The 18,279-nt window shown below is 50.3% G+C and overlaps 1 protein-coding gene and 1 long non-coding RNA gene across 8 annotated transcripts in view; one reads left to right on the top strand and one right to left on the bottom strand.

Annotated features, from left to right (window-relative positions):
- Positions 1-12,742, bottom strand: part of LOC149122638 (uncharacterized) — a 37,540-nt gene extending 24,798 nt beyond the window's left edge. For all 4 annotated transcript variants that reach the window (XR_016219067.1, XR_016219068.1, XR_016219066.1 and 1 more), the window contains exon 1: positions 12,607-12,742. This is a non-coding gene — a long non-coding RNA (uncharacterized LOC149122638). The remainder of the gene's footprint in view (positions 1-12,606) is intronic.
- Positions 1-18,279, top strand: part of LOC103350906 (kinesin-like protein KIF28P) — a 69,976-nt gene that overhangs the window by 32,726 nt on the left and 18,971 nt on the right. The window contains exons 6-14 of one of the 4 annotated variants that reach the window (XM_070055631.2): positions 1,051-1,205; positions 7,195-7,306; positions 9,108-9,175; positions 11,092-11,198; positions 12,730-12,851; positions 14,609-14,699; positions 15,604-15,658; positions 17,177-17,300; positions 17,973-18,117. In XM_070055631.2, coding sequence (XP_069911732.2) covers positions 1,051-1,205; positions 7,195-7,306; positions 9,108-9,175; positions 11,092-11,198; positions 12,730-12,851; positions 14,609-14,699; positions 15,604-15,658; positions 17,177-17,300; positions 17,973-18,117 — 979 coding nt within the window. The other 3 variants (XM_089311684.1, XM_089311686.1, XM_089311685.1) reach the window with 3 other exon arrangements.

Here is an 18,279-nt window from a genome sequence, read left to right as displayed (position 1 = left end):
AATAACTTGAAACTTGGATACACGAGAGCCCACTCTTCTCCATATCCTTGGTGCATTTCACAGAGTGGTCTGTATAGTGGCACCAGCTTGATGTAGAAATGGGTAAACGCTGCAGTCAGCCACAGCCCCAAGACAGCACTGCTGACGGAATAGCAAGACATGAAAGTGCTCCTGTTCTAACAGGGAGCGGGGCCGAAGCCCTGGGCTGTGTGTTACAGGCCGCCTCCCCCCTGTAAAACTTTAGGAAGCGATTTCATCTCCCCAAGGCTGGGTGTCCTCTATGAGATTAATGCACTGCCCCGGAATAGCAAGAGGCTTGAATAAGACCCTCCACTTCAAAGAACTTTGTAAGCTTTGAACTACTCTTCATTTGATTTTATCACCTTAAAGGAATTGATGAATTTTCCATATGATTTACTCTATTTTTTAACTTTTTATTTTAGGGACAAGAGAAGAAATTAGCCAAAAAACAAAAATGAGTTAAAGATTTAGCCCCTACTCTGTTTATTGCAGTCAGTAGTAATGTAACAGCTTATATTGTGCACCAGGCATGGATTAGAATCATTGTATCAATTACCTTTAACCCTCCTACCATCTCAATAATGTGTTCCTGTCACCATTTCACAACAGAGAAACTTGCAATCCCCCAAAACCAAGTCATTTACTCATCGTTAGGTAGTCAGCCAGGGAATATGCAGAATTCGCAAATTCATGTTCATTCCACTATGGAACCATACAATCCAGAAGTTAGTGATTTGGCAGATTTTGCAGTATTTTACATTTTTTAATATTTATTGAACATAGGGATACTGGGGAAGTAATTGGTACTTATTATTTCATTGGAACTGAGCTTTGTAGAATGAGGGAGGAAGGACCTAGACACTTGGGTCAGGTGATGTCCTATTTATTGTCAAATGTCACTGGAAAGAGGACAGCGTTGTCAATTTTATTGCCTTTCTTGAGTCTGAATTGCAGTAGGAACCATTCAGGGCATGAGCTAGACCACCCCACCCCCACCCCCACGCGGCATGGTTGGTGTGCTTCCTACAGGTCTTCCTGGACAGAGACCTCACCAAACAGTCCAGTATCAACTTAGTGGATTTAGCAGGAAGTGAAAGGCAGAAGTCTTCAGGAGCTGAAGGCGACAGACTAAGGGAGGGATCCCGAGTGAACTTAAGCCTAACCAGTTTAGGAAACGTCATCAGGTAAGCCATCAACACACAGGTGTGTGCGCCATAAGGCCGACCTCAGGTATGAAAGAGTAATTACAACCGCTGCTTCATGACCCACTATCTTCACTGGCTCACTCCTGGCCCTCCTATATGTCTTTTAAACTGATGTTTAATAAAATAACACTAACAAAGCCCCACCCCACCAACTAACTAGCCGTACAGGGTCCCTCTCCTGTCCTTTCTTTCGAGGTAATTACCATCATTCACTCCCTCTCTCTCTCCCCCTTCCTCTTTAAGCACATAAGAACATTTTCTTTAAGGGTATTTATTTTGAACCACATAAAAAAGGTAAAATACTGTCTCCTAGAATTGACTTAAAAAGCTTTCTAATTAAGCTATGACTTACCGGAAAGTCCACAAATCATAAGCACCTAGCTCAATGAATACACACCCAAGATCAAGACATGGAATGTTATTAGTAATGTTTCCTCTTGAAACGCTTGTTCTTACATTTCTCCCATTATTCTAGAAACCAAAACCCCGAAGGCCTCCTTATATCCCCTCCCCTAGTGATAATGTCACCAAAAGAAATTGACCTCTGTCATCCTACTTTTGCTAGTTGTATTGGTTTTTATAGAAATTACATAATTTATATGAGGTCAATGACTTTTGCACCTAGCTTCTTTCATTAACTGTGTCTATGCTATTAATCAAATTTGTAGCATACAGCAACTGTTCATTCTTCTCATTACTATGCAGGATTCCATTGTGCGGATATAAGCCAATTTATCCATTCTATTGTTGAACGTTAGTTTATTTCCAGGCTTGAGTTATGATGAATAAAATTGCTCCAAATATTGCACATGTACCTTGGGGAAAATAATCAGTCGCTACTGACTGGTGTGTCAGTACCCAGAAGCAGAGCTGCAGAGACTTGGTTTTAGACCTTAACAAGATCCATCATGATGCATGTGTCTCTAGTTAGTTTTCTGGTTTTTTCAGTAAACATTATGTGCATAAGTTTCATCCATGTTGTCACATGTAAGTTACTAATTTTTATTTTTATGCGGCTGCTCATTGTGGGAATTTGCCACAGCTTATTCACTCTGTTGATTGGTATTTTGTTTACCATTTGTATTTTGCTTTTACAAACAGTGATACTATGAATTCTGATGAAGGTCATTGGATATTTTAAGATTTATTGACTCATTTAAATGGCAGAGTTACACAGAGAAAAGACAGAGAGATCTATCTTTCATCCACTGGTTTACTACCCAAATGAGAGCAATGGCCAGGGCTGGGCCAGGTTGATGCCAGGAGCCAGGAGCTCCATCCAGGTCTCCCACATGACTGGCAGGGGCCCAGATACTTGGGACATCTTCTGCAGCTTTCCCAGGCACAACAGCAGGGAGCTGCAGCAGAAGCAGAACAGCTGGGACTTGTACTGGTGGCCTTATGGGATCCCAGCAGCTTAACCCACTGTGACACAACACCAATCCAAATCACTGGGCATTGACATTGAAGTTCCAGGTGCTAGCAATGTGGGTAGTGGGAAAAGCTACCATCTGCAATGCTGGCTTCCCTTATGGGCACTGGTTTGAGTCCTGGCTGCTCCACTTCCAATCCAGCTCCCTGCTAATGGCAGCAGAAGATGGCCCAAGTGCTTGGGCCTCAGCTACCTACATGGGAGACCTGGAAGAAGCTCTTGGCTGCAGCCTGGGCCAGTCCTGGCTGTTACGGCCATCTGGGGAGTGAGCCAATAGATGGAAGATTTCTCTGTGTCTCTCCTTCTCTCTGTAACTCTTTCAAACAAATGAATCTTAATAAAAACATATTAAAATGTATTTTGTGTGCAGAAAACAAAGTCAAATGTTTGGCTTACAAATTATTCTAGAAAAAAAAGTGGTTCAAACAATTGACATTCCTAGCAGGAATGTATATGATCTCATCAACTTACATCTTTATGAACACTTGGTATTATCAGATTTCTTGATATTTTTCAACTAAATTGGTATAAATGTATTTTTTTTTTGACAGGCAGAGTGGACAGTGAGAAAGAGAGACAGAGAGAAAGGTCTTCCTTTTGCTGTTGGTTCACCCTCCAATGGCCACCGTGGCCGAAGGCAAGAGCCAGGTGCTTCTCCTGGTCTCCCATGGGGTGCAGGGCCCAAGCACTTGGGCTATCCTCCACTGCCTTCCCTGGCCACAGCAGAGAGCTGGCCTGGAAGAGGGGCAACCGGGACAGAATCTGGCACCCCGACCAGGACTAGAACCCGGTGTGCCGGCGCCGCAGGCAGAGGATTAGCCTAGTGAGCTGCAGCGCCGGCCGTGTAAATGTATTTTACTATGGTCTTGATACTCCTGGTTACTTACAAGTTCGAGCATCCCTTGATGTTTCCTCTTGAGACACCTGTTCTTATGTTTTCTCCGTTATTCTGTTGAGCTACTAGATTTTTTATGGACTTAGAGGCATTACATATTTTTATTCTTCTTTCCTTTAGTGTATAGATTGTAGTGCCTTCTCTCAGCTATAGCTTCTCACTAAGTTGTCAGTTGATGAGCCAAAGTTAATATAGAGTCAGAGATACATGTCCGTACACTGCATTTAATTCCTGCTCAACTTGAAGCTGATATCTCTGTGTGGTAGAAGGTAGGCATCCTTTCCATTCATTTGTTCTTAAAGATTACAAAGGTTTCCAGTCCCATTAGTTGAATAGGCATAGTCCCTCCTCTCCTTAGTGGTCTATGTTATCTCTGTCACATAGCAAGATTCAGTATATGCTTAACTCTGTTTCTTGGTTCTTTAATCTGTGTTGTTGGCTCAAGTCTAAATATAATACATCTCCTCCACCTAAGGATCCCCATCCTACATATGTAATTGTTGTGAATTCCAGTTCTATTCTTTAAACTCAAGAGATATACCACTATTTTACATTTTATTTTATCCCCCTTGTTTTTTTATTCAGTCCTTCTTATACCTCAGAGCTGCTCTTTAAGATGAGTTTCCGGGGCTGGCGCTGTGGCATAGTGGGTAAAGCTGCCGCCTGAAGCGCCAGCATCCCATCTGGGCACCAGTTCAAGTCCCGACTGCTCCACTTGCAATCCAGCTCTCTGCTATGGCCTGGGAAAGCAGTACAAGATAGCCCAAGTCCATGGGCCCCTGCACCCACGTGGGAGACCCGGAAGAATCTCCTGTTTGGGTCAACTCAGCTGTTGCTGTTGCGGCCATTTGGGGAGCGAACCAGCAAATGGAAAACCTCCCTCCCTTCATCTCCTTCTCCCTCTCCCTCGGCATCTCTGTAACTCTGCCTTTCAAAAAAAAAAAAAAAAAAAAAAAAAAAAAAAACTTTTTTTAAAGATGAGTTTCCTTCTAGTTGAAGTGTATTCCTGAGAATTTCCTTTTTTTTTTTTTTTAGCTTAAAGCATTTAATATCTAAACAAATCAATCTGTTAATAGTAGTCACAAAATAGGCTTAATATAGAAACCCACATTTATGTCTTTAAGAAAAAGTGTAAATTGTATTTTACCTCAAAACATAAATTAACCCACTTAAAGAATCAGCAGTGGTGAAAACCATGGTGAATTTTAAACAGCTTTAGAATAAAATAACAGTAAGTACTTTATACTGCTTTGTATCTCAAAAATGCTTACAACTTCTCATAAAAATAGTCTGAGACAACTATTTTTTTTTTACTCTTTAACAGATATGTTCAACATTATGAGCAACATTCTTAAAACCTTAAGCTTCACAGACTTTCAGACATTCAAATACTGTGGTCCCCTTTTCTTTGATGTGGTTTATTCAACTAGGAAAAAAAGCATGGTAGACAACTTAATACATTTTCACCAAATTGATAGTACAAAAGTTTTTAAGACTACAGAACTACATGTAGTACCTTTAGTGATGATCTGCTGATGGCAAACTCAGTTTTTGTTTGGTTAAATTTTTTCTATGTTATCTCATTCTTGCAAGATATTTTAGCTAGGCATAGCATTTTAATTGGGCAGAATATTGGGATTCCATTCAACTGTCTTCTACTGTTTGTCTAATTGCTGCTTACTTGAAAACAATTTTTCCTTTTACTACTTCAAAAAAAAATTATTTATGGCTGGCCGTGGCTCACTTGGCTAATCCTCCGCCTGTGGTGCCAGCACCCCAGGTTCTAGTCCCGGTCAGGGTACCGGATTCTGTCCCGGTTGCTCCTCTTCCAGTCCAGCTCTCTGCTGTGGCTTGGGAAGGCAGTGGAGGATGGCCCAAGTGCTTGGGCCTTGCACCTGCATGGGAGACCAGGAGGAAACACCTGGCTCCTGGCTTTGGATCAGCGCAACACCAGCCGTAGCGGCCATTTGGGGGGTGAACCAACAGAAGGACGACCTTTCTGTCTCTCTCACTGTATAGACAGTCTGTCTCACTAACTCTGCCTGGCCAAAAAAAAAAAAAAAAAAAAAAAAAAAAAATTATTTATTTGAAAGGCAGAACTAGAGGGAGAGACAGAGACAGAGAGAGAACTTCTATCCACTGGTTCATTTTCCAAATGGCCACAAAGCCTGAGGCATGGCCAGGACTTAGCCAGGAGCCAGGAATTCCATCTGGGTCTCCCAATGTGGGTGGCCATCTTCTGCTGCTTTCCCAGGTGCATCAGAAGGGAGCTGGGTCAGAAGTGGAGCAGCCAGAACTTGAACTGGCACTCATGTGGGATGCTGGCATCACAGGTGGTGTGGCTCAACTCTCTGTGCCACAATGCTGGCCCTTCAAGTACTTTTAAACTCCATCTTGGGGGCTCTCCAGTGTCACTGTATTTGAGTGTAGATTTATTTTTATTTACCCTGCTTGGAATTTCTGACTTACATATGTATGTGGGTTAGGGATTTATGTCTGTTCTGGAAAATTCTCACCCATTTATCTTAAACATATTGGCTCTGTCCATTTCTCCCTCTTTTCTGGGACTTCAGCTAGACCATCTAGACCTCATCACTCTGTTCTCCATGTCTCCTTACCTTTCTCCTCCCATCTATCCCTGGCTGCAACCTGAGTAATTTCTTCTGTACCCTCCAGTTCACCGATTCTAGCTACAACAGTGTCTGATTCACTGTCCAACAATCCATGCTGTCTTCCATCTCAATTTTTCTATTTCTTCTATTTCTTTCCCTATTATGATAAATCAGTGTTACAGATCCCTTTTCTCTGCTTGTGACTGCAATTTCTTAGAGACAGTATTTCCACCCCACTATCTTTGAGGTCAGCACTGCTTTCTATGTAGTCTCTTGGGATCAGGATGGTGACTTTCCATTCTTGGCGTGAGGCTGCAGCCATACTCATGAGGCCCTAACTTTATGGGATTTTTTTTTAAAAAAAGATTTACTTATTAATTTGAAAGGCAGAGTTACAGAGAGGCAGAGGCAAAGAGAGAGAGGTCTTCCATTCGCTGGTTCACTCCTCAGATGGCTGCAATGGCTGGAGCTGTGCCAATCCAGAGCCAGGAGCCAGGAGCTTCCTCTGGTCTCCCACACGGGGGCAGGGGCCCAAGCATTTGGGTCATTTTCCACTGCTTTCCCAGGCCATAGCAGAGAGCTGGATGGGAAGAGGAGCAGCCAGGACCAGAACCGGTGCCCACATGTGATGTGGGCACTGCGGGCAGCAGCTTTACCCACTAAGCCACAGTGCAGGCCCCTTCTTAAGGCAGGATGAGCGAAAGGCAAGGGGAAGATTTGGATCCAGTGTCTGAGTGCACCTGTAAGCTGCCAGGCCTGCTAGCTACAGCCCCTTCTCCACACACAGTGGCAGAGCTGTGCTGTCTCCAGGTGTCCCCTGCAGGTTCTAGTGTGTTGGTTCCTCAGGTCGGGCTTCCTTTTCTCAGTTAGGGTTTCCCCAAGGATGATGTCAGGGAAGCAGTTGGTGGCCTGGGCAAGTACTCGTCTTGTGTCTTTGTACACAGAGTGCCAGAGGGGAAGAGAGAGCCGCTTCCGACCTACCCCAGGGCAGGCGTGTTTAAGTTCTTCCGTATTTTCCTTTCCATTCAGCGCTCTGGCTGACGCAGCCATGGGGAAGAAAGTCCTGCACGTTCCCTACCGAGACTCTGTTCTGACCAAACTTCTCCAGTCAGCTCTGGGTGGAAACAGCAGAACGACTTTGGTAAAAGGATTTTCTTACATTTTATGCCAATTCAGCAATTGCTGTTGTTAATGATAGTATGACAAAAATTATTCTTGATATACCTATGGTATCATCCTTCCCATGGACATAGCCATTTTTATATATTATTTCATGACTCCTAGCGGTCTTTCTACTACAAAGTTCAAGTAGTTTCTCATGTACAGGTTGAGTGCCCCTTATTTGAAATGCTTTGGGGCAGATGTGTTACAGGTTTCTGAGTTGTTCGGATTTTGAAATCCTTTATTTCCATGACCTTCACTGGTTGAACTTCCTTTGTCCAAAAACCCAAAATGTAAAATATTCCAAAATCCAAAACTTTTGAGCATCCTGTCTCAACCTGTACCAATTTTAATTTATTTTCTGCAGTTTTCTGGTTCTCTACATATGTGTTTCTGGTGTGTGCGTATATATATACACACATATATGTTACTTTTATTATCAGAAAAATACTAAAAACAGATTTAGAAATAGCACTAACACTGATGACCGTTTCGTGGCAAGGTTGGAGAGCACTTTCACCGCCTTAGACCCAGGGCAGACGTGAGATTGTGGAGTAGCTGGGTCCGCACCCTCGGCACAGCCTGCAGGCTCATTCTGGGATGGCTACCACGTGGGCACACGTGGAGAGCATTAAAATCAGGACTCAGCTCCACAGGGAGGGACAAGACTGGGCCAAGCTCTGCTTGCATCGGGGCCCTGCCCCCCAGGCACAGCACTGGCTAGGAGAGAAATGTGCTCTGTGGAGCCTCTCACCCCCACTTCATGCCAAAAGTCACAGCAAAACACATCCCTACTCTCGATCATTTAATCTGCCTATTTTTCAGAAGTACTTCATTCTAATGTTTGTCAGGTTGTCAGTTCCATGTGGGCCCAATGGGACATCCTCCATGAACCCGGACTAAAAGTCACAGAAATGCCCTCTGAACATAAGACTACTAACTGAACTGATCGGTCTGTGCAGGTGTGTGCAAGGGCACCTGAGAACAACAGGGCAGCGTTCAGATCTCCAAGACTGACAAGGGCTGGCTGAAGGCATGGCAGTGTTGTAACAACCGGGCATGGCTAGGGGAGCTTGATGGTGGTCACCATCTCAGGATGCAAATGAAACAGAATTCACCAGGCCAACACCCCAGCTCAAGACTCCATGGCACCCAACCAAGTTCAGCACAAATACCCTGCAACCTTATTGTCTCCTTTTCTAAGTAACCTCCACCTAGAAGTGTTGCCCACCAGGACCAGATGAGGCGAGGTACACGAGCAGGTTCTAACAGGCATGGGTATTCACCAGGCTCTACATCTCAAGCCCCAAGGGTCAGGGACCAGGCCCGCCATCTTGGCAGCTACCACCCTGTCCACCTCCAAGTCAACACAAAGTGTGTTGCTGATTTGCGAAGTTCTATGAATCCTAGTGTAATTGATCCAAAGTCAGTGGCCAGACTTGAAACTGTAGGAGACTGTCTGGGAATGAGAACATTTTATTGGCTTCTGCAGAGCTAACATTTAACTGTCATTCCAGGTGATGAGACTGTCCACTGGGGACCCAGCACTGAGGGCAGAGTGGGACCAAGACTAGCAGCACAGGTGTCAAACAGGGCTGGCTCCCAGCCCAGCTGACAGTCATTATCTCGGGGAACCTCGGGCATCCTTTCTCTAAATCTAGTTTTCTGAGTTGCATCATTTGAATACTGTAAATTACAAGCCGTAATACCGTTCTATGCACATTAGCTGTTTAAGTAATAAACCCTTCTATAAACAAACTCTCAGAGGGATATTTCCACAGATAGCAGCCATAAGTCCCGCTGACATCTGCTACGAGGAAACGTTATCGACATTAAGATACGCTGAGAGGTATGTTCCTGGAGACCGACTACCCACAGTGGTCTGTGTTCTTGATCTGGCAAACTCTTCCCGCCTTCTAAGACTTGACAGGTTGGCATTTTGCAAGGAGATCAGGAAGAGAACAGGATGATTTGTGAGAGGGGAATAAGGAAGTAAATCAGATAAGAGGAGAAAGAATGGGATGCTCAGAGGCTGGGGGAGTTGTTCTGCCCTGGGCTCCTGGAGGGGAGAGGAGATGTGGGTGCAAATGGATGGGGGAGGCGTGGGTGTCAACCTTGCTGTGCTGAGTGCTGTGACTTCCTGTGTCAGGTAGCACAGCTGTCCACAGGTTTCTCCCACACAGGCAGAGCACAGTACCATGGGACATTTTGTGCAAACGACAAGCAAAGATGAGCCACCTGAGCCTCAGGTCGGTAGCCATTCCCCAGCTCTGTGGCTCCTGACAGAGCAGCCGCCCCCTTGCAACATTGTTACCTGGTGTTTCCAGGGCCTGTACCACGACCAAACTGTTTGGAGTGGTCCTGAACATCACAGCGAGGCACTCTGATCACCAAGTGCCTTCCTGTCCGACTGGCCGGAGAGCCAGCCCACTCACAGCGCAGCCGATGGCCGCACTGAGCCCTGCTTCTCCTTTTCCTAGGCAGGCAACTGAGCTGCAGCCAAGCCTGCGTCTCCAGAGGCTTTTATAAAGGAGCGCATGGCAGAGAGGGAGTCTGTCCCCCGCTTGCCCCACTCCTCCTTCCCACATGCAAAGCCAACACTGCTGTCCACCCTGCAGCTCTCCATGGGGTCCGGGACTGGCACCCGGAAGCCTCAGGCCCACGTTCCAGGTGGGCGGAGCTCAGAGGCAAAAATAGAGCTTCTTGTCCAAACCCTAATTTGTCACTCTGCATGTCTGTGGGCTGGCAGGTCAGGCAGACTGCGACCCCAGCAGCTTTGTGACCTTGGGCAAGACACTGAGCCCTGTCAGACACTGAAGGGGAGGGGGACTGCTGCACCACAGCCCTGGGCAGAGCCCCTGGGAGCTCCCCTGGCGGACAGGTGATGCTGACACCAGAGCTATGGCCACACCACCACGTAACCGCCTCTCCCACCGGTCTCTCCTTTGGCCGGCTCACCAGGGAGGAAGCTGTGTTTGAGACACACACTTGCATCCTCATGCTCACAGCACAGCTTCAGCACGGCTCCACCCACCAACATCTGCAGCCCCAGCTCACATCTGCAGATGGAGTTTTGCCTTTGGCAGCATCATGAGTGCTGGTTTTCTCCCTTATCAGGGGCCAATGTGTGGTGCAGAGCAAAGAGAAAAATGGCACCCTAAGTCCTAAGCTCCAGTCTGGGCTCTGCCCAGAGATCATGTGACCTGGGCAAGCCTTGTAAACTGTTTCAATTTGCTTTGCATAAAATGAAGAAGGCAGTCATGCTTCACAGAGTACAGCATTCTCTGGGAAATCTCACTGTCTGGTAAAGGACACGTTATGCCCTAGTAAATGTGCATCCCATGCGATATTTGGGGGGCATCCTATGTTTTCTCCGGGAACGAACTAGAAATGCCTAGGACCCCTCCTAGCCTGGTGAATGGGCCAAGCGCCTGCAGACCCCACGGTTGCAGCCATTCCAGGAGCAACAAGTGGTTGAATGAGTTCTTGAGTTAAGCGAGTCAACCCCACTAGCTGGGTTCAGGCCCCAGAACAGGTCAGGAGGTGGAGCTCTGGGCCCGGCCAGGCTGCACACACGTGTTTATTTGAACCACGCTTGTTATAGGAGTCGCTTTTGGTCTTCATGGTGTAGATAAGGGCACTCCCAGGGGTGGGGGTCAAAGTCTCCCCCTGGCTGTTGCAGATGGGAGTGCCCCGGGGGGCTGCCCTGTGTGCCACTGCTCCTGCTGCAGGCCCCTTAGAGCATATTGTCTCTGCACACTGAAGGGCTAAGAAGATCCGGAATGCAGCCGTGGTCAACGCCTGGACGCTGATGAGGGAGTCGAGGGCAGAGAATAAGCTGCTGCTTAGAGGCGGAAACCACGGAATGGCAGGTAAACCGAGTCAGGAGTTCACGCCAACTTCAGCCTACAGCAAGAAGACTGGGTGAGACTGCAGCTCAGGCCCAGGGGTGGGGGTTGCAGACAGGATGGGAATGGCCTGGCAGGCTGGGCCCTCGGCCTGGGCTGGAACATGAGGCCAGCCCCAGGGCTGCTGCTGGAGGAAAATGCTCTGGGGCTTTGTCCCAGGGTTTCAGCTCTGCCTTTAAAAAAAGCTTCATTTTGACACCAATGTGGCCTCATTGGCAGTTGTAAAAGGGCTGCCCTCTTTTAAAAATAAAGTTTACTTTTATTTATTCAAAAGGCAGGGAAAGAGAGATAGAGACATCTTCCTTCTACTGGTTCACTCCCCAGATGGCTGGGCCAAGCTGAAGCCTGGAGCTAGAACTCCATCCGGGTCTCCCACTGGGTGCAGGGACCCTAATACCTGGGCCATCGTTTGCTGCCCTCCCAGGCACACTAGCAGGGAGCTGGATCGGAAGGGAAGCAGCCAGGGGGTCTCTAACAGTGACTGTTTCAGTCCCTTTTCTTCATTGCCATTTTTATTTTGAGACCCGTGCTTCTACCAGGATTGCTCTCTCCCTACCACACCAGGACAGAGCCATTTTGACCTACACTCTGCTGGGGGCTTCCTGCAGTTAAGTGATGCTGGAAGCCCAGGAAACCTCTCTTCTGATACAGCCCTCAGCCCTGGCTGCACACCACGCTCACCCCGGGCCCAGGCTCCACCCAGAACCTGAATCAGAACAGAATCAGAACCTGGGGCTCAGTCGCTTCACTGCCCACGTGCCCCAGGTGATCCTGATGTGTCATTACGAAGAACACTGCTTCCAGGGGATTTCAGTTTGGTCCCATGAAGATACACACACTCTCTGTATGCCCACTAACGAGTTAAATGGCGGATAGGTAAAACAGGTAAGAGCCACGAAAGCACAACCAAGGGTGCTCATCATCTAACCAGCCATATGCAAAGGTCAGCGCTCGGTCCCAGCGCCATCCTGCCCCTGTGTCTCCCCCCACCCGGCTCCCTCACTCCAGAGGGGCTCTGTGGCCGCAGCAGTGCCTCCTGACTCCCTTGATGGAGGGCCCAGACGTGCGGCGGCTGCCCCACCTGGCCACCATGCCTGACTCACCAAGGACTCCCCTGTCATGCCAGTGGCTGGTCCCAGACCCCGGCCGCGTGCTGACCCCCTCACGTTGTTCAACCCCACAGACGTGCAGGACACCCAGTGGGGCAACCTCCCACTCTTCCTGAGTCCTGTGGCCTCAGGGGAACCCCTGTTAGAGTGGGCAGCGCATTCCCACCTACTCAAGTAAGAAAAGGAACCCTAAGGTATAGGCCTGCCCCCCGAGGAGCCCTCTCGGCCTCTTGTCTCTGGATGCCACTCCCTCTGGGACTCACCCAATGGCTTCCTCTCCACTCATAAGTGTCGTCCAGGAGAATGGAGCTGTGGCATCTTAGGGTCCATGCGTGCCTCACCCAGGACGCTGAAGAGCTGTCTCCCACATCCCTCTCTCCTGCCAGAGCAGGTGGGCTCCTCTCCTGCAGACCAGCAGCGGGGGCCTGGAGCCCATCAGGCCGCCTGGGCGCACCTGCTGGAGCAGGCGCACAGAGAATGGGAGCAGCTATATGCAGCCGTTGCCCAGGTAAGCAGCCCTCCCAGCACCTGTGGGGGATGCCCACCTGGGGCAGGGAGGCTCCCACCCCGCACGTGCTGCGCCGTTGGCCCAGGTGTAGGTGGGAGATTGACAGGAGTGAGAGGGAAGCAGAGAGGCCTTGGTGCATGCTGGGGAGTGAGGCTGAGGACAGAATTCCAGGTCGAAGTCAGGGCTGCTGGTAATCAGAGTTTGGGGAGATTCTGGTTATCTTGCAGGGACTGTATGGGGGACCTGAAGCATGGCATCCATGCTGGCATTGGCGGCCAGTGTCAGATCACAGGTGGGCTGTCGTGTGACCATGTCCCTGGGCGCAGGCCCAAGGAGGGGACATGTAGGTGGGGCAGGGAGCAAGGCTCTGGAAGAAGCCCAGGGCCTTAAGAAAATGGAGGCCAGGGGTGGGGTGGGAATTAAGGTGGGAGGGGCCCATCCCCGAGTGGCTAAAGAGGGGACAAGTGCCACATGGGACAGTCACTTCTAGGCACACTCAGGCCCCAGACAGCAGGCATGCCAGGGTCTCCCCCAGTTCTCCCCTCTGCCTGCCCTTCCCACCCCCATGCCTATCATCACCCTACTTCCAATGAGGCCCTGAGCAAATCTCAAAGTCACGGCCACACCTGCAACACCTGGAGATGGTGAGTGTGTCCAGCGTAGCTTCTGGAAGGCTCAGGAAGCCTCCAGTAGGTCTCAGTGGTGGGAATGGTGTGGGGTCGGGTCTGTGGCTTCAGACGGCCAGATCAAGTTAGGGCCCAAGGATGCTCCCAGAAGGGGTGTCACAGGGGCACAGTGGGAAGCACCCGATAGTCACAGTGCACCTGAGGGGTGGCTGTGCTGGTGTCTGGAGGACGCGAGTGCAGGAGCACAGGGTTTTGTGTTCCCGCGTGGACGGAAGGGCTTTCGAGACGTGGAGGTTTTGTCCCCGCCTGCACCATGTACTCCAGTTCTGCTCAGCCATCAGTCCTGCACAAGCACAGGGTCCCAGCCACCACCTGTACTGAAGAAGGAGGTGCACGTTGGTGGGCAGGACAGGGTTTGTACCAGGTGCCACGTGTGGCCATCAGCTTGTGATTATCAATTAGCCAGAGGGACTCAGGGAGAATGGGAGGCTTGAGAGAGGCCCAGGGAGGGGTTCCCCTGGTGGGGCACCAGATGGGACAGTGCGATGGCTGGGGGCTGGGGGCTGCTGGGGGCCCGAAGACAATGGCAGGCTGGGGGTTGAGCAGGGAGAAGCAGTGCACGGGGGTTGGGGGCTGGGGAGGGAGGCGGGGCCCGTGCAGAACAGGTGCACTGACTGCATGCATTCAGGCTTCCTTTTGTTGTTGTTGTTGTTAAAGATTTATTTATTTATTTGAAAGGCAGAGTTAGAGAGAGAGAGAATCTTCCATCTGCTGACTCACTCCCCCAAATGGCCACCATGGCCAGGGCTGGGTCAGGCTGGAGCCAGGAGCTAGGAGCTTCATCTAGTCTCTCCTGTGGCTGCAGGGGCTCACTGCTTTCCCAGGCGCATTAGCAGGAAGCCAGATCCTAAGTGGAGCAGCCAGGACTTGAACCGGCACCCCCAGGGGATGCTGGCCACAGACACCGGCTCCAGCACTCAGGCTTCTGACAGTGGGCCCACTGAGGTCATCAGCCAGCCCCCCACCTCCCTCCTTTCCAGAGGCTTCGCCGGGAGCAGAGGCAAAGGTGGTTTGCTGTCTGGGGTGGGCTGGCGCCCCCTGGTGACAAGAACCCTCCCATGCCGCCCACAGGAGCAGCAGATGGTGAAGACCCTCCCTCACCTCCGCAACGTCAATGAGGACCCGCAGCTCTCGGGGGTCCTCAGGCACTTCATCCGCACAGGTGCACCCTTGCCATCTCCGACCCTGCCCGCTTCTTGCCCCAGGAGCTTCCTTCCTTTTTTCATCTCTCTCTCTCTCTCTCTCTCTCTTTTTTTTTTATTGTGGTAAAATGTATGTAACTAAAGTGAAAGTAAATACATTGCAAAAATGAAGGAAGGCACCATTTTTGATCTCATAATTGGCAGAATCTGTCCTTGCTGCTGGCTGATTTCACTCAGCGTGCGGGAGGTTCCTGCCTCGCTGAGGCTGAATGCTGTTCCCCGGACTGTGCAGCATACGTCGTGAATCCGTGGTCCACACGTGGCTCTTAGCACCACCCTTTCATGGCCTGGCTTCCCAGGAGGAGTCAGCCCTTGCCAGTTGGGTCTTCTCGACCTAAGTGGACACTGGCAAGGTTGGAGGGTGCCCAGCCTGCGGTGACGCTGGGCTTCCCCCACTCCCCAGCCTCTGTGCACACCTGAGACAGGCAGGATGGCAGTGGGGGCCCGGGGGAGCAGCCAGGCCTGCGTGGATGCCAGCAAGCAAGGCCCTGTGCACTCCCAGTGACTAGAGAGAAACAGCCCAGGCCTGTCCTGAGGCCAGGCCTCAGCGTGTCTCCCAGGGCCCAGGTGACGGCTTCTTCCTCCTGCATGCCAGTGAAGGTGGAACTTCAGAAAAGCATTCTTCTCTGTCTGTCTGTCTGTCTCTCTCTCTCTCTCTCTCACACACACACACACACACACACACACGGCAGGAAGGAAAGCAGCGATGATAAAGCAAGGTCAAGTTCAAGTACCATTGTGATGAAAAATCCCTCCCTAGGATCCTATCGGAGAGAAAAGGTCACTTCCAAAGGTCACACATGTTAGCGCACGAAAGTGAAATCCTGGCCATTTCTGGAAATGAGTTACCCTAAATCTTTCCAGGTTCTTGTGACGCGGGGCAGGCTGCTTCCAATGCTATCATCCTTCAAGGTTTGGGGTAAGCTTCCATGAATCAGCGTCTTCATCCAGCTTCAGCGATGTATGACCTTTCAGCGGAAAGATTTTAAAAAATTATTTATTTAGGTATTAGTGTGACAGAGGAAGGCTCATCCCCTGGTTCACTTCCCAAATGGTCACAATAGCAACAGGTGGGACTAGGCCTACACCAGGAGCCCAGAACTCAATGTGGGTCTCACACATGGGTGGCAGGGACTCACGTATGTGAGCCCTCACCTCCTGCCTTGCAGGCTGCACACCAACAGGAAGCTGGGATTGACAGTGGAGCTGGGACTCAAGCCCAGGCCGCTTGATATGGGACAAGGGTGTCCCAACTCCTGGGCTAAACACTTTCCCCAAGAGAAGGTTCATCAGCCACAGGACACCAGGCCCCTGATCCTGCCGGGGCAGCAAGAAAAAGGTCTCCCCCGCAGCTGTCCCAGTGCTGACCCGGGAATGCTCTGGGCAGAGCTTGGGTTTCAGGAAACCCAGTGTGTTGGGCTCACTTTGTTTCCTTGGCTCTAAAAGGGAAAGTCGTTTGCTAGACCTGGTGTGATAACTCCTCAAAAACAGACACAAGGTTGCTTGAAACATTGGTGGAAAATGGAATTCAAAGGTACATTTATTTTATTAAAAATTTTTTTTGAAATCCATGCATTCTTTTCCATAATGTGTTTTAAAATTTTACTTATTTGAGGCATCAGTGCTGTGGTACAGCGGGTTAACGCCCTGGCCTAAAGCGCCAGCATCCCATATAGGAGCTGGATCAAGGCCCAGCTGCTCCACTTCTGATCCAGCTCTATGCTATGGCCTGGGAAAGCAGTAAGAAGATGGCCCAAGTCCTTGGTTCTGTGTACCTGCATAGGAGACCCAGAAGAAGCTCCTGGCTCCTGGCTTCGGATCGGCACAGCTCCGGCTGTTGCAGCCAACTGGGGAGTGAACCAGTGGATGGAAGACGTCTCTCTCTCTCTCTCTCTCTGCTTTTCCTCTCTCTGTATAACTCTGACTTTCAAATAAATACATCTTTAAAAAAAATTTACTTATTTGAAAGGTAGAGTTACAGAGGGAGAGGGAAAGAGAGAGAGAGAAAGAGAGAGAGAGAATAGTCCATCCTACTAGTTCACCCCCTTGAATGGTTGCAATGGTCAAGCCTATAGCAGGCCAAAGGCAGGAGTTTCATCTGGGTCTCCCACATGGGTGCAGGGGCCCAAGCCCTTGGGCCATCTTTGGCTGCCTTCCCAGGCCATTAGCAGGGAGTTGGATGAGAAGTGGATCAGCCAGGACGTGAACTATCACCAAATCAGCTGTCCCCACCCCTCGAACTCCTTCAGGGCAGGTGGCTCTGCTGTGTGTGTGTGCACAGCAGCACACGGGGTGGGGAGTGGGGTGCCTGCAGTCGCTGGGGGACCCTGGGCAGCGGCCGCAGGTCTCACTGTGCAGCGAATGGCAAAGCTCCACCTTGGCGGGCTGAACAATCATGATCTCTTGGGTGGCTTTAGACTAATGCTCACCTTCTTAGAATTTCAGATAAACACGCTGCCTTCACAAATTCGGATGGAAGAGTGACAGTCACGCCATACGGCACGTGCAAAGTTGTTGTCAACGGGGTGCCCGTTACGACTGAGACAAAGCTACAGCATCTGGTAAATGAATGGCCCATGGGTGACAGAATCTCCCAAATCCTGAATGCCTAGCAGAGGGCAGAGGAGTCTCCAGTAAGGTGTCCGGGGGTGGGGGTGAGGGCTACACAGAGCTGGCACTACCCTTGGCCAGAGCATCATGACCACCATGTGGGCAGAGTGGCTGGACAGCCAGTTGTGTCCCTAACTTGCTGTGCATGCTGGGACAACTCACTCTGGTTCTCTGGACCTCAGGTGTAAAACAAGGAGAGCTCAATGGGGAGGTCTCCCAGATGCCCTCCAGCTCTCAAGCCGTGAGGCAGGCCCCTGGGCTGCGCAGTCAAGTCCCCAGCCCTCTCCCTTCTCCAGGGCACCATGCATAGGGCCCCATCTCCAGAGGGCCTGTGACCTCCCTTAGACCATCTGCCCCTGCCTACAGGTGCCTCCAGGCACGCGGACCCCGCCGTCCACCTTGCATCTGCCCTGGGATCCTCTCAGCCCCATGCACCCTCTGCAGAGGCCCTGGGTCCCTCTGGCTCCTACTGGTTCCCAGTCCGCGCCCATGGGGCACTTGCCGAGAGAGGAACCCTGCTCCGGCCTCCATCTACACTGCCCGGTGGGCTCCTTCCCCGGCCTGGATAGGGTGGAGTGCGAGGGGATGCAGCTGCCTCCGCTGAGTTTTTGCCGCCTCCACAGGACCGCGTAATTTTGGGATCTAACAGTGCCTACCTGTATGTGGGGTTCCCGGCGGAGCGCGGCGGCGAGGACTGGAGCAGATTCGATTACGACTTCTTCCAGCTGGAGAGGGCCGCTGCCGAGGGCGTGAGCATGGACAGGCTGGGTGAGTGGCCGGTTCACGCGCTTCTGGCCTGGCCCGAGCTGCTATCCCGCGAGCCTGGAGACGGGACACGGCGGCAAAGGACAGCGCACAGTTAGGATTTCTATGCAAACAGGGCAGTGCTCAGAGAGTGTCTCTAGGGATGGAGGTCACAAAAAGGCCATG

Source organism: Oryctolagus cuniculus, chromosome 13 (assembly GCF_051225735.1).
Source record: "Oryctolagus cuniculus isolate XC-2025 breed Fujian yellow rabbit chromosome 13, ASM5122573v1, whole genome shotgun sequence".
Lineage (NCBI taxonomy): Eukaryota > Metazoa > Chordata > Mammalia > Lagomorpha > Leporidae > Oryctolagus > Oryctolagus cuniculus.
This window is presented reverse-complemented; position numbering and strand designations above follow the sequence as displayed.